This window comes from Cavia porcellus, unplaced genomic scaffold (genome assembly GCF_034190915.1).
Source record: "Cavia porcellus strain 051 isolate PalLab524CR breed Dunkin Hartley unplaced genomic scaffold, mCavPor4.1 scaffold_15, whole genome shotgun sequence".
Lineage (NCBI taxonomy): Eukaryota > Metazoa > Chordata > Mammalia > Rodentia > Caviidae > Cavia > Cavia porcellus.
The window spans coordinates 69,878,317-69,892,725 of NW_026947498.1; the positions used below are offsets into that span (position 1 = coordinate 69,878,317).

A 14,409-nucleotide genomic window follows, 5' to 3' on the forward strand; every position below is an offset into this window, starting at 1 on the left:
AGGTCTGTACCACAGGCCTGGCAGCTGAAGAGGCAGGTGGTGCAGGAAACACAGGGTGATGGGAGAGATGGTGTGTGGTTGGGAAAGCATGTAGAAGGAATCCATTTGCTGAGCAAATATCTCAGTACAAGAAAAATGGGCTTCTTGCTGTTGAAAGCGGTATCTACAAACATGAAAGGAACAATGCTAGAAATAACAATGAGGTATCAGACTGCAATTGGAGCAATCAGTATGAAGTCCTGATTTACATATATATGCACATATCTGTACACAATACAGCTTATAAGTACTACTACATGTATTCATGAGTATCTATACATAAAACCATCTCCTACCTTTCTGTACTGAAAAGGTCTTGAAGTAATGACATCTTAGTAACAGTGAGCACCTCAACCAACGAGATCTTGGTTCCCAAATATCATTTCCCACTAAAAGGTACCAGGGTTCCTTGGCAAAATGACTGATTCCAGGGCTGGGCGAGAAGTATGAGAGAAGCCTGGAAATCTTTTTGTTATAGAAAGTAAGGAAATAGTCAGTGAATGATTGGAGGCAAGTAAAATGGACCAGGAGAAATCATATACCATTTTAGCATAAAAGTAAATACGAGCTCAGAATCCAGCAAATTACATAGATATTTATTAGTCTGAATTGATATAAATTAAATTGAGGGGAAAGTTATTATAGTAGAATGCCAACCAATATGATTGAAAGAAAATGACAATCACTATTTATTAACTATCATAGCAGGGCCTGACACAGGGAAGAGACATATCTGAAAAAACTCATTAACAAGAAGAGGGAAATGGTGAGAAGAGCATGGCACTGTATCAGTGGCACTCCCACCAAGAACACATGGCTTCAACTGGCTATGAAGAGACTCTGGGTGGATCCAGGTTAAGGGTCATGCTATAAATTATACTCTAAAACTGCCAAGGACATAACAGCTGAAGAGCTCTTCCAGGCTGAGGAACTCAAAGAGGTCCTGACCTGGAAGTGTACCCCATATGTGGCAGGAACACCAATGGCCATGCGTCTCCTCTTCTGTATCCTGTATTTTAGCTCAGTACTGCAGCACAGAAGATACTGAATTTTAAAAAGCTTATTGCAGAAGAGGGGAGGGGGATACTGTCTGGACAGTGAACGAAATGTGACTGGGACCTGTAGCCTAGGTGGCATTGTTGCATCAGGGGTGACTCACTGCTTTGAAAGGCTGCATGCAGGTGATAACCGCTGGAACGGAAGTAGTTGGAGGGAAAGGACATCACACACAGCTTGCTCAAAAGGTTCCAAAACAAATGATAATGGTCACAGGAACAGAGAGCTGGTGATGGAATGCATGCAGTAAAATATCAATAAACTGAGAATCTGAGCGGGTTGTTCTGGCAGCTTTTCTGTAAGTTTGAAATTATTTCAAAATAAATCACCTTTAAAAAGTCATCTAAATATGAAACAACGACTCTGAGGATAATTTTAGAAGTGGGTATAGCTAATCACGTGCTTTCTATACATACAAGGGAGGCCTCAGAATATGTTGGAGAAGGTAGAACACCAAAAAATAAACATTTGCAACAGAACATGATCAGTGAGGGCAACTTGAAAAGGACTAACAGATGCAATGCTGACTACAGTCTTAACACCATAAATACTTTAAGGGCAGGGCAACAAACTTGCTTCAAATAAAGGCTAGCTTACTTAAAACAAAATATTAAATTCTTAACACATGCTTTAGATTAGGAGAATAATGATGATTAAGATGATAATAGTTCCCCTTAGTGGGGCTAATTATTCCTTAAGTAGGATAAAAGTACATGTAAATTTTCATCAGCTACTGTGAAACTATTTTAACAAGCATAAAGAACTTTTCACTTCTATGTGAAATTTAAGTCTTATCTGTTATAAACCTCAGAACATGTACAACTTCAAATCAGCTGCATAGATTTGTCACTAAGATCTTGGAAAATACAAGGATACATGACACCTGGTAGGTAGCACACATTTATTGAGTACTTAGGTCACACACTATTCTGAGCGATTTGTAGGTGTTAACTCCCAGAACCTTCTAGACCACCTTATAAGGTTCAGAACGGGGCCTGGAAACAGGTGTAGCTCCTCAGGACCTGGAATGGGCTGGGCTGGGGAGTTCCTCGCCTGGGCAGCTAAGGCAAGACAAGTGGTCGCGGCGTACCAGTTACCCTTCCGCATGCTCCTTCGGTCTGCTCGACTCTGCTTCACTTAGCTAGGCTGGAGGCCCTGGCAGGGCAGTGGCCATGTGTCTTCCTTTTTCATGTATCCCACTTAGCTCAGACAATACAAGTATTTATTGAATAAAGAAACATGAAGAGACAACAGATGGCGACCTGCCTGCTGTCTAAGCCTGAGCTTTCTCCAATCTGACCAGGACAGGATTGGGCAGAGGGCAGTTCTTACTGAGACCAAGGCCGCTGGCCCCAGTGCTGGTGCCTGCTTGGTAACGTCAGCAGAGGACTTGAGATGAAAAACAGGACAATTCTGACGACAATCTTGGACCTTTCTCTAACTTGATTAGGCCTTTTTGAATAAAAATGCAACTGTTATCTATTTAAAACTTCACAAAGAATTTAATCCTTGATATTGAAATGTAGTAAATACTGACATAGTGGATTGAAAAAGATAGTCATCTTTTTATATGACAATTTCATGTCCAAAGTAGCTTTTATGATTTAGTACTTACCAAATCCAGGATAGGATACATGGCTAACAAACTAGAAAATATCATTTCCTTTTTATGGAAAACATGCATTATATAATAAAAATATTAATATTCTTCTTTAGGCAGAAAAATGTGCACTATCGACACAGATTTTTAAAAAATCTTGTCACCTACCGTGACAAAGGAAATTGGTTAAAAAAATTCTTAAGTAATTACGGTTTATTATTTTTTAAAATGTGGATGAAGGCTTTGGTCTGCCAAAACAAGTTTTGTCATGAAATTACCTTTCTTAAACATGCAGTAAGAAAAACATATAACATGCAGTCAACAAACAATGTATGATCAGTTGTTTATGAAAAGCCAGACATGCAGACCTGCACAATAAAATGTCCCCATTAGTCCAAATGGATTGCCTACTGTGTGTTCCTGAAGTTGGCTGTTGCGTTGTTGTAGTCGGACCCTTCTCCAAACATGTGCAACTTTGGAAAGAAGCCTTTAGACTTCCAGTCTGCGCACTGTGGTGCAAGTGACTAACCCTTTGTGAGCCTTCTGCTTCCCACATTTAAACTAACTGCTTAGCAAAGGACATGCTGTTTAATCAACAGCAGTTGTTTTTACTATTTCATGAAAGGAAAAATTCAATTCATTATTTTCTGAGATCCTACAATCTCTGCTAGTCATTGCTGGAACTCATAAATTTAGTGTAGCATCACCTCTTAGGCCTAATTACCAAGAAAATGTTTGGTGCTATTGTTGCTCTGCTTTGTGTCACTTAAATACTGTTAAGAGATGCTGTCTCTTGTCCTCCCTGAAGGGCCTATACACATATACTAACTTTGAGACATCTAAAGATTTAATATTCTTCCCCAGTGCTGTAATGAGTCTCTTACCTATAAAGAACACATCACTAACTGTCAATCTTTCATGTAAACATCAATCCACTCCAAGGACAAGGGTTGCATCAAATGGGGTCACAGTTAGTCAGTTTGACTGTAGATACCTACCCCAGTCTAACTCTTCCATGAAACAGTATTTCCTTCACAGCAGCAATAACTGACAGAGCAATGTTGCCAGTGACAGGTTACTGTGGTGCCCATGCAGAGCGGGGGTATACGTAACTCTCCAGTCTGCCTCCAGATCTCCAAATGCAAAATCTTACTGTGTTCCCCAAACACTCCAGAAGGGAAAGGACTTACTGCTATAACTGAATGTCAAAAAACCCTGTTGATGTGATGGTGCATACTTGTAAGTCCCTTGGGAGGCTGAGTAAGAGGAGAGCAAGGTTGAGGCCAGCCTCGGCAATGTAATGAGACCGTGTCTCAAAAATTTTTTTTTTAGATTTTGTTTACTTTTGTTTTGTCTTTTTTGAGACAGTTTCACTATGTAGTTAAGGCTTGTCTTGAACTGGAGCAACCCTCCTGCCTCAGTCTCCCAAGTACTGGGGTTCCAGGCATGAACTACCACACCAGCGACCCTGTCTCAAAATTCAAAAAACAAAATACTGTAGGTGTAGCTCAGTGTCGTAGAGTACATGCCTAATATGTATGCACATGTAAGGCCCTGGATTCCACTCCCAGTACCATTTTAAAAAAAAGGTAATATACATTGTGAAATGGTTCTTTCTGTTCTATGGCAATGTAAAATAACTAAAAATTTTGCAAGATAAAAATAAAAGCAGAAAGCCTCTAAATACTACTCCCTGGAGCAAGCCTGTCCATAGTGACCACTGGTTCCAATTCATGGATATTTTGTTTGGACTTGTACAGTGCTTTAAAAATATTTGACGCAGTTTTTAAAAATTGGGAGACACACATTTTAAAAACCATAACTTTCCCTTTTCTTTAAAAATATGAGTGCTGAGGGTTTAGCTCAGTGTCATAAGCACCTGCCTTACAAGCGTGAGGTTGTAAGTTTGATCCCAGGTACCAAAAAAAAAGGCTGACAATGGACTAGCTGGCAATGGCAATCACTAGCTGTGGCACACTGGCTGCTCTGAGGTGCCCTGTACCCTCCAGTCATGTCCTTCCTGAACTCTTCTACCATCCACCTCTGGGACCAGCCCTCTGCTGCCAGGTGACAACCTCTGCTACTGATGGCAAAGTGCTACTGCACAAATGTAACGTGAGCCAGGTGTGGCGGTGCATGCCTGCAATCCCAGCACTAGGGAGGCTGAGGCAGGAGACCTGCAGCAACGTGGAGGTGAATCTGGGCTACACAATGAGTCAAGGCCCGCCTGAACTACACGTGAGCCCTCGTATCAAAAAGCCAGAAATAAATAAAGCAATTCAACAACAAAAAACCCAACTGTAATGTCACCACCAGAAATATTCCTAGGCTTTAAGAATTATAAATTGTTATTAAAATGTGATTAATTTTTATACTCGGTGCCATGAATATAGTTTTCTTTGAGGCAATGACCTCAAGAGAAAGCTCCATGAACCCATTAATATTGCACCAATGCAAAAGGCAGAAGAGATACACAATTTTTAAGTTTTGAGTTATTCAAGCCAGAGCAAAAGAATAAAGCCAAAATTTTTCCTGCAAAAATCAAACATTATGGCAGCAATATGAAGAAAACAAAAACTCTGTCATGTATCAGGCTGAATAATTAGTTTTTCTTCCCCACAGGTAAAGCATGCGCTGTGCATATGCACACACATACAGATACACACACACACACACACACACACACACACACACACACACACACACGCACACATCATGTGGACACCAAGTCCTGTCTTACAACGTCCAGAAGGGCACCGAGGCTCTACTCCAAACTTGAGGAGGGTCCTCTCTGGAAAATGCAGACAACTTAGAAATTACTTTGTTTTTTAAAATGCACCAGTTATACTGAGAGCTGCTGAATATAGGGACCTCTGGTACATGAAGTAAAACACACTGCCCTCTTACTTGAAGAACTGGAAACACGATCTCTCTGTTCTCCCTCTTCTCCCTACTTCAGAAGCAGAGAGATAAGGATCTTCAGGTTCCCCTTTGCAAAGATTCCCAATGAGACCAGTTACCTGACTGCATTCACCCTGTAGGTAAGCATTGGGAGGTGGAAGGTACCAATATCCTTGTCAGGTTGATGTATTCTCTTGTCTGCAGTGCTAAGGCTTGAACTCAAGGATGTATTCTGCCACTTACAAGTTTACCCAGTTTTAGTCAAAAAATATATGATATCCCATACTTATGCTTCCAAATACATTTATTTTGAAAAACCTACAGAATATAAAAGACCACTTTGGCAAAGAAGTTAGGTAATAAGAGATAGTTCCTCCTCCCACATATTAAAAGTTTTCAAGTGAATATTAATCAGTGCTTTAAAAATGCTTCTCATTGTACTGTGGCACACCTGTTTAAAAGCAGATTATAACTAATAACATTTAACTTCCCTTGACTCTGCTGATGTATGTTAGAAATGCTCACGATGCATGCCAATCACTTTACTTTTACAGAGGGAAACCAGATTCATCAAACTCATCAAGAAAATATGACTGTACTCCTAAGACATTGTTTAACTAAAAATGGAGAGAGATGTGACATGGTCCTCAGCCAGGGTGAGCCAGGGACATGCTGTCATGGTGAACCCAGAGAAGAGGCTGCAGGCTCTGAAGGTGAGACCTATGTGACCTCCTTGAGACACCACCACCTCCCACTGGATGAAGAGAGGACCACTGATTCCACTTTCCATACTTGCTATCAGGGTCTGTCTACAATTACAAGACCCTGATGTAAAGAACGCAGCATACTGATGAGATCTTACACAGTCTTTGACTTGATTCTTAAAATATATAGTCATTCACATACACATATTACCATTTACATCTAAAATATCCCCCATAATCTCTTGTGCTTGGAGGTGGGGCCTGGTTAGAGGGGACAGGTCACTGGGGGTGCGAGCAAGAAGAGTATGTTCTTGTCCCTTGCTCCTTCCTACCCTATCTCTGCTTCCTGCCGCCACAGTTGAGTGGCTTTCCTCTTCCTTTGCCTTCTCCGCACTGGAGCCAACCAACCATGGACTGAAACCACTGGAAACCATGAGCCGACATAAAACTCTCCTCATTTAAGTTGAGGATGTTGGATGTTTTGCCTCCACAACACAAAAGCTGAATAATGCAATATGTAAGGGGAAAAAATGACAACATAATTCAAATAAACAGAATGGTAAATAAAGCCAAAATAGTAGTTAGAGCTATGTTGTCCAATATGGTATCCTTCAGTCATGTGTGGCCCTTTAAAATTAAAATTCATTGCCTTAGTCAGACCAACTGCATTTCAAGTGTTCACTGTGTGAGTAGAGGGCTAGCAGTACTAGATTAACTCACAGATGTAGCTGGGCTTAGTGGTTCAAGCCTGTAATCCCAGTGCTCAGGAGGCTGAGGTGGGAGGATCGTACTGAGTTCAAGACCAGCCTGGGCTACAAAGTGAGCTTTAAGGGCCAGCCTGAACTGCATATCGAGGCCCCATCTCAAAAAAAAAAAAAGACAAAAAAAACCCCAACTCACAGATGTATAACATTTCTGCCCTCACTGGACAATCGTGGGAACACAGAAAACCACAGAAAGAAAGAAGTTGGAAAAAAAAATGTTGGTAACTATTATCTTTCCAACCCACTTTTACTGGCTTGAAACAGACAGCCTAAGTAACATCTTAATCCATTTCACTTTGAAGCCATGGATAAAAGTTGGTTTGAAGGCTAGGATTCAAACTTACTGATGACTCTCCACTGACAATACAATTTGTAGCCAGTTCTATGACACAGAGCTTTGTTTCTATGTGCTATTCCTGAAATTGAGCAGTGACATTAAAACTAAAGCTGGAACCACTCAGTTTCCAACCTATAAATCTCATGTGTTTATTTGGAAAACTATTATTTTAAGCCTAAGATAACAATTTTTCATTATTTTTACATGACTAAAGTCAAGCATCTTCGTCAGCCCCATGACAAGTAACCAGCACTGGCTCTCACCACAAGGAGGAAAATGCCTGCTACTGGCAAATGGCAACAATTAAATTACTAGCCACAAACATTCTGTTCGAAGAGGATGTGTTCCAACAAGAAGTTTCTTTGTAAGAAATTTCATTATCAAAGACAGGAGCAATGCAATAGACTCCACTGATGCATTTAGAACATCAATTACATCAGGAAGGGGCTAGCATAATATTTTAAAAGACTAAAATATAAAATAATGTACATGAAAATCCCCCAAACCCTTAAATCCCAGGCAAGAAGAAAGGAAGGAGCCAATCAGCCTTCAAAGCTGAAGGCACTCAGAGGGGACTGCCAGTGCGGTACTGAACACTGGAGCTGTCACTCCTGGAAAGTGACTTCTCAAAATGAGGAAAACCATGTAGCTTCCCAAGGAATCTGCTTGATGTAACTGCCCCTTCTCATGATGGAGCTGACTACCGGGGAGAGTACTTTGACTTCCAGGTGAAAGAGCAACGGAAAATGCCCTGAGAAGCTTCAAGTGTTGTGTTGGCACCGTCACCACAATGAGGAGGAGGAGGACTGGAGTGGCAGAGAGTCCACAGCAGAAGAAGATTCATGTTAATTTAACCGGTTTCCCGCTTTTGCTGAGCTTGGAATCTATTTAACTATAAACTGACAAAGATAGCCTGTCCCCTGTGGTGATGTTGGCTTCCACAGTCTAAGAAGAATTTTTAAAAATTTTATACACAACTGACTTTATCACAAAACGATGTCAGGTGGAATTTTCCAAGGACTAAAAAGAAGCTAAGACAGCAGGAGAAAGGAAACATAGCAAAGTGAATCTGTATTGAACTTAACAAATCTAAATATTTTTCAATGTTTTGAAATATAATGGACAAACAGAAAAATACTGAGAGAAAAGCAGCATTTTGATTTTGACAAAATCACTGATATTAAGTAGAGGTAACGCAAAAGAAACCATCTAGCAACAAGGTAAGTACCATAATCTCCAAGCGGCTGTGATGAACAGACGTGGAAATGGCGCTCTGGTGTACACGTCTGCCTTTGCTTAAGAGCTGCCTAAAGTTTGACAGTGTTTGATTAACAATCAAATAATGAAGTTTTTCTACCTTTAGGAGTAGTGCTAATTTTAAAAGTGAAGGTGATGTAAATCCACCTACAGAAATATTTAAAATAGAAAGTAAGGAACAGGATGGAGAATTTTAAACACTCAGCTTTCAAGGGGAATCAAGGGACAGGCAGTGTCTCCGAGTGGCCTCTGCTAACTGGGACGGAGTGTCACTGCTGAAAGCGCACAGGGGTGGGGCAGAGTGGGCCTGGGCTCTAAGGCGAGGCACCCAGGAGACAATGATGTGCGCATACACACAGCATCACACTTCCTCATCAAATGACAGACATAAAAAGCAGCCCTCATCATGCCATGCTCACAGATAGCACACGCCAGGAAGACCACACATGGCCACTAGGGAGAAGCCCCTAGGGACTAGGGCCAAGGATAGATGCCAACAAGTGAAGCAACCCTGAGAGGGGAAGAACACAAGCACCCCATGAGCCCGGCCACATGACCCGGAAGGCAGGAAACCCCAGGTACAACCAAGGCAGGAACAGGAATGGAGGGCCAGAACATTAGTTTATCCAGTGGCTTGGCTTTCACAAGAGTGAAGAAGAAGAAAACAGAATGAAGGAAAATGATGTCTCTCCGTCAAGAAGCGGTACTTGGTCTCACTGCCCTCCCTCTGTAAGGGATTTCAGAAGCTGCTGGGCAAAGTGCTGCGTGCCAGAGACCTTCATTTCCAATACTGCCACTTTGTTTTCATAGACACACTCTTCACTTTCTTCACAAAAACCGTGACACAGCAAGCAGGGCACGTATTAGTATTGTCACTTTAAAAATGGGCAAACAGAGGCTTGGGAAGCTGCAGTGCTTTGCCTTAAGCTACAAGGTAAGTGTGAAAGTCAAACCTCATCACTTCCTCACAGAAATTAGGGTGCTGAGTGTTGATGGTCTGTGGGACTGAACTCTAATTACCTACAGGGCAATAATTGTCCCGGGAAGACAGAGGTTTGCACAGTACTGCCTGGAGTCTCCTGGTGGCAGTGGTGGGTACCAGAACTTACAGGGCAGACAGCAGAGCTTTCCCAGCAGCCTTGTCCTGGCGCAAGGCAGCTGGAGGCCCGACCCCTCTCCCTTACAAACAACCCAAGGACAGACAGTCCGTCTTGTTTCTCTGGTGCCAAGAGTCAGCTTTCAGATCTTTGGCAGCCTTAAAACTGGGCTCCGTAAGCTTCTTCTATCTATTCATCAGCAGTGATGGGAGATTTTGAAGCAGGTACCAGAAACTCCACAGGAACTTTACTTAGCAATTTAAGGAAACTCTAAAGTTCTCATTCTTCAAGAATGAAACAATGGCTCTTGGGGGCGGGGGATTTAGCTCAGCGGCATAAGGGCCTGCCTTGCAAGTATGTGGTCGTGAGTTCGATCCCCGGTACTGATAAAAAAGAAAAAGACAAAAAAAAAAAAAGAAACAATGGCTCTTGTTCTTGAGGAAGATGTGCTGAGATCTGGTTAGCCTCTGAATAAACAAACAGAATAGTGAAATAATTTCAAGATGAGAAAGTCAGGCAAAAATGACAACACAGTGTATAGGTATGCTTGGGGCATTTTAGAATTCACCAAATTATCAGAATACAGACTCCCTGAAAAATGCAGACATTGTCTATCAAGTATAGAATAGGACTGCTGGAAAACTCTGGTTCCAGTCTTTAAAGTTCAATTGGAAAAGCAGTCTTGAAGTTTTGAGGAAGAAGGCCAATTCCTTGAGCAGTAAAACAGAACAAAACAAAACAAAACACCAGAAACACAGTGCCGTGGTAAGTAGAGCATTGAGAGCAGTCCTACAACCAATGCACACATTTGATATGCAACTGTTTTTTTCCAGGAGAAGCCTAGCTCAATAAGGTACACAGCACAAGGGAACTACTGAAGGCACTATGGATGCGCTCCTGGGTCGGCCCATTCCATAGGGTAGTAAGAAAAGACAGCACAAGGAAAATGAGGACGTGTTTACATCACATATTAAGGGCAAGAAGGAGGTAGTGTGGGTGCGCTGGGAAGTCTTGGATTCCGAAATCCACTCCAACTCTGCTTTTGCTGGGTGTGACAGCAAGGCTGATGACAAGGCTACTTAGAGCACCTTCAATCCTAAGGAAGGCCATCTGCAAGGATGGTGGTCAAGAACAAACCAGAAAGACCCCTGCCCGCTGTAGTACAGGAAAAAACAACACTCAGTATACTTATAAAGAACGGGAGGTTACTCTCCTCAGCACTGCTCACAGCATTTTTTAAAGTATCTTGCCGAGTGGCAAGAATGGCAGCGGACTAAGAGTCACAAAGCCCAGCAGCACGCCAAAAAGTAGCAGGAAACGGTGCTTAGAGAAATCAGAACTCATGAAACATTCCAGAACAACGGGGGAAACACCCTTGGCTCCAATGACAGCAAACAGTGAGGAGAGAGAGAGAGGGGGCTTGCTACTCTGGCACAGAATTTTATTTTGTAGAGATTACCGATGATATGGAGAGGTTCTTCACAACTTTTAGGCTAAAATCTCAGTGAAAGCAAGCAACTTCTTCCTCAATTACTCCCCACAGAGGCCTTCGAGTTTGTGCTGAAGGCACACAGTGATCTTACCTTAAGGATTCAGGAGAAGATTTTGGGCAGCTTCTCCATTGAGAAGGAAATTATGAGTTGCTGGTTAAAATAAAAAGGAAATAGCACACTCATAAAAGTATGAGAGGAAAAAATATAGATTAAAAATAATTTGTAGAAAGAACTCAAAATGAAAAGATGACACAGGATTGTAATTTATGCAACTTTCCCAACTTCATAAACAAGAGTAACAAAGGGTAATACTTTGATTAGACTTTATTTCTGCTTTAAAAGAAATGTGATCAACTGAATAAAAGTATATAATTATTTTACATTTTTCCTGCATGGAAGTAAGAGAGATCTTAAAAAACACAGCCTATGGGGCCGGGGGTTTAGCTTAGCGGTGTAAATGCCTGCTTGGCAAACGCAAGATCATGAGTTCAATCCCCAGTACCAAATAAAATAAAATAAAAATAAAAATAAAAATAAATACAGCCTATGAATCTGCAAATCCTATGAGAATGCAGAAAAAAATACCAGCTTCTTAAGTAAAAGTTAACTAAATTTTTGCTAAGAATTCATTAGCTATGTGTATTTTTCTGTATATCACATGCCAATAAAAGGTTTTCAAAAATCTCATTAGTTAACATACAAATGAAACTGTCAAAATAAATCCTGAAAAACAAAATGTTTTGACAGAAACGTTAAAAGAACACAGTATGAAGAACATACCAGAATAATCCTACTGGTAAGAGTTAAGCAATTTTATAGGATCCAAAGAATCCAGTGATGCTGGTGGTAGGCCACAGGCAGTGGAAAACTAAAAACTGAATCTTTATCATACCTAGAGGTACTCAAACTCAAGGTGTCCTGAGCAAGAAATAACTTCAAAAGAGCGTAATTTCCCCTCAGGCAAATTCTGCCCTCAAGTAAAACTTCATTTGCAGATTCACACCTGTGGTGAGGATGGTGTCTCTTCCCTATTGCTACAGTGAGTGTTTCTGGGCCTGCTGTGTATCTGAGACCTAGAGCCACTACAGAACAGCCAGATACCACATGTGGCAGTTTCACAAGCCTTCTGCACCGAGTGGAAACCAGTTTGTTTCTCCTGGCTCCAAGAGGTCAAGCTGTTCTGAGAGTAAACCAATACTCCCATTCCACTATGAGGAGGCCCCAAGTTTAGTGTGATGGATACAAACAAGATACCAGAAAAATATAACTGAATGGCAGACCACATTGTGCCAAATCTCTACTGGAATTAAAATCACGAGACTTGACCATTTAATGAGTCTTTTCTTTAACAACACTGCAGATCTGGTGTACGTTTCCCTTTTGCTCCAATTCTTACAGAGCAAGTGACCTGGGTTCCATCTTTAGCCATGACAAACATGTACCGAGGTGATGACCTGGTGTCCCTACATTTTGCTTTACTTACCTCTTTGACACTGTGTGTTACTGCCCAAATTAGAAAAACTCTTGACATCACCTGGAAAGAAGTCAGGACAACAGAAGATGGGACAATTCCTGAAAGAAATTTTGGGATGGATAAATAAATGTACTATACTGAGTTTCATCACATAACACATTTTCTAGAATATTTAAATGTTTACAACCAAAACCGTATTAAATAACCAAAATTTATCTATATTACTAGGCAGATTAAGTTTTCAAATGTATTTCATATTAAAAAACTTTTCCTTCCTCAAAAAATAATATAGGATAGATACAGGTATAGATATAGATATAGATACAGATATAGAGTTGCTGGGAGAAGTGTTGCATGCCTATAACTCTAATTACGCTGGAGGCTGACACAGAAGATCATGAATTCAAGACCAGCCTGGGCAACTTGGCAATCCCATTTCAAAATCAGCTAAAAGAGTGAGGATGTAGTTCAGTGGCAGAACATTTGCCGAGCATGCACAAGGTCCTGGATATCCCCAGTCCCTTAAAACAAACAAACAAACAACGTAATGCTGCTCATAGCACTACCAAACCATGGAGCTGAGTTACCTTTTTTAATCCTTTCCAAACTAATGACCAAGTATGGTCATTTTCTACTCACAGAGAAAGCTAAAACTACCTAAGCTTTAAATAGGACAGGGAGGATTCATAGTGCAATATGGGTTTCAAAACAGGCAACCATGGGTAGGAAATCAATCCTATTTTTATCTATCAATGTTGAAAGCTTTTGGGTATCAGACGTGACATATTCTTCAATGGTCAAGCTGGATACCTTTTATTACGTACTTGACAATAAGCTACAAGTACAGCAAAATGAAAGGGTAATAGGCCGAGTGTGATGGTGCACACCTTGATCCCCAGTACTTGGAAGGCTGAGGCAGAAGGATGACTGTGAGTTTGAAGCCAGACTGGGCTACAAAGTAAACTGGAAGGCCAGCCTGAACTGCACAGTGAAACCCTGTCTCAAAAAAAAAAAAAAAAAAAAAAAAAAAGTTGTCTTTATAAACATTTCTTCTTTCCTTGTTCATTCTGAGCACTGTTACAATTATCTTCCAGTGTCCTCAAATTTTTACAACTGGACTCACTTCTCTCTCTCTTTCTCTCTCTCTCTCTCTCCTTATGTTTTATTTTTTTGTTTTTTATTTTTTTGAGTCAGGGTCTCACTATGCAGTTCAGGCTGGTCTAGAGCTCACTTTATAGTCCATGCTTGCCTCAAACTCAAAGTTATCCTCCTGCCTCTGCCTCCTGAGTGCTGGGATTACAGGCATGTGCCATCATGCTTGGCTTGACACTGGAATATCTTCATTTTGGATAATCACCAAATTCTGTTAAATGAATATTTCTTTGGTAGATTAGTGGTTACCCAGGGCTGCAAGGCTTGGAGAATATGGAAAGTAACTGCTGGTGGATTTCTTCTTGGGGTAAGGAAAACGTTCTCAAATTGCCTGTGGTAATGGTTGCACAACTCATTATACACTCTAAATGAGTGAATTATATCTGAATAATGCTGTTATTAAAAAATAAGCTCAAGTGAAGAACAATGACTGGTTATATAATTATGCAATACAGCTAAAGAAGCTAATCAGTGAGTCTAATATTTAGTGAATATACTTAGCCAGCATACTTCCCAAGTAAGAAAAAGCACACAC

At 40.9% G+C, this 14,409-nt stretch overlaps 1 protein-coding gene across 1 annotated transcript in view; it reads right to left on the reverse strand.

Annotated features, from left to right (window-relative positions):
• The window catches only part of Hacd2 (3-hydroxyacyl-CoA dehydratase 2), a 91,274-nt gene that overhangs the window by 22,783 nt on the left and 54,082 nt on the right, over positions 1–14,409 (reverse strand). The window contains exon 4 of the mRNA XM_063225095.1: positions 12,732–12,820. Coding sequence (XP_063081165.1) covers positions 12,732–12,820 — 89 coding nt within the window. The remainder of the gene's footprint in view (positions 1–12,731; positions 12,821–14,409) is intronic.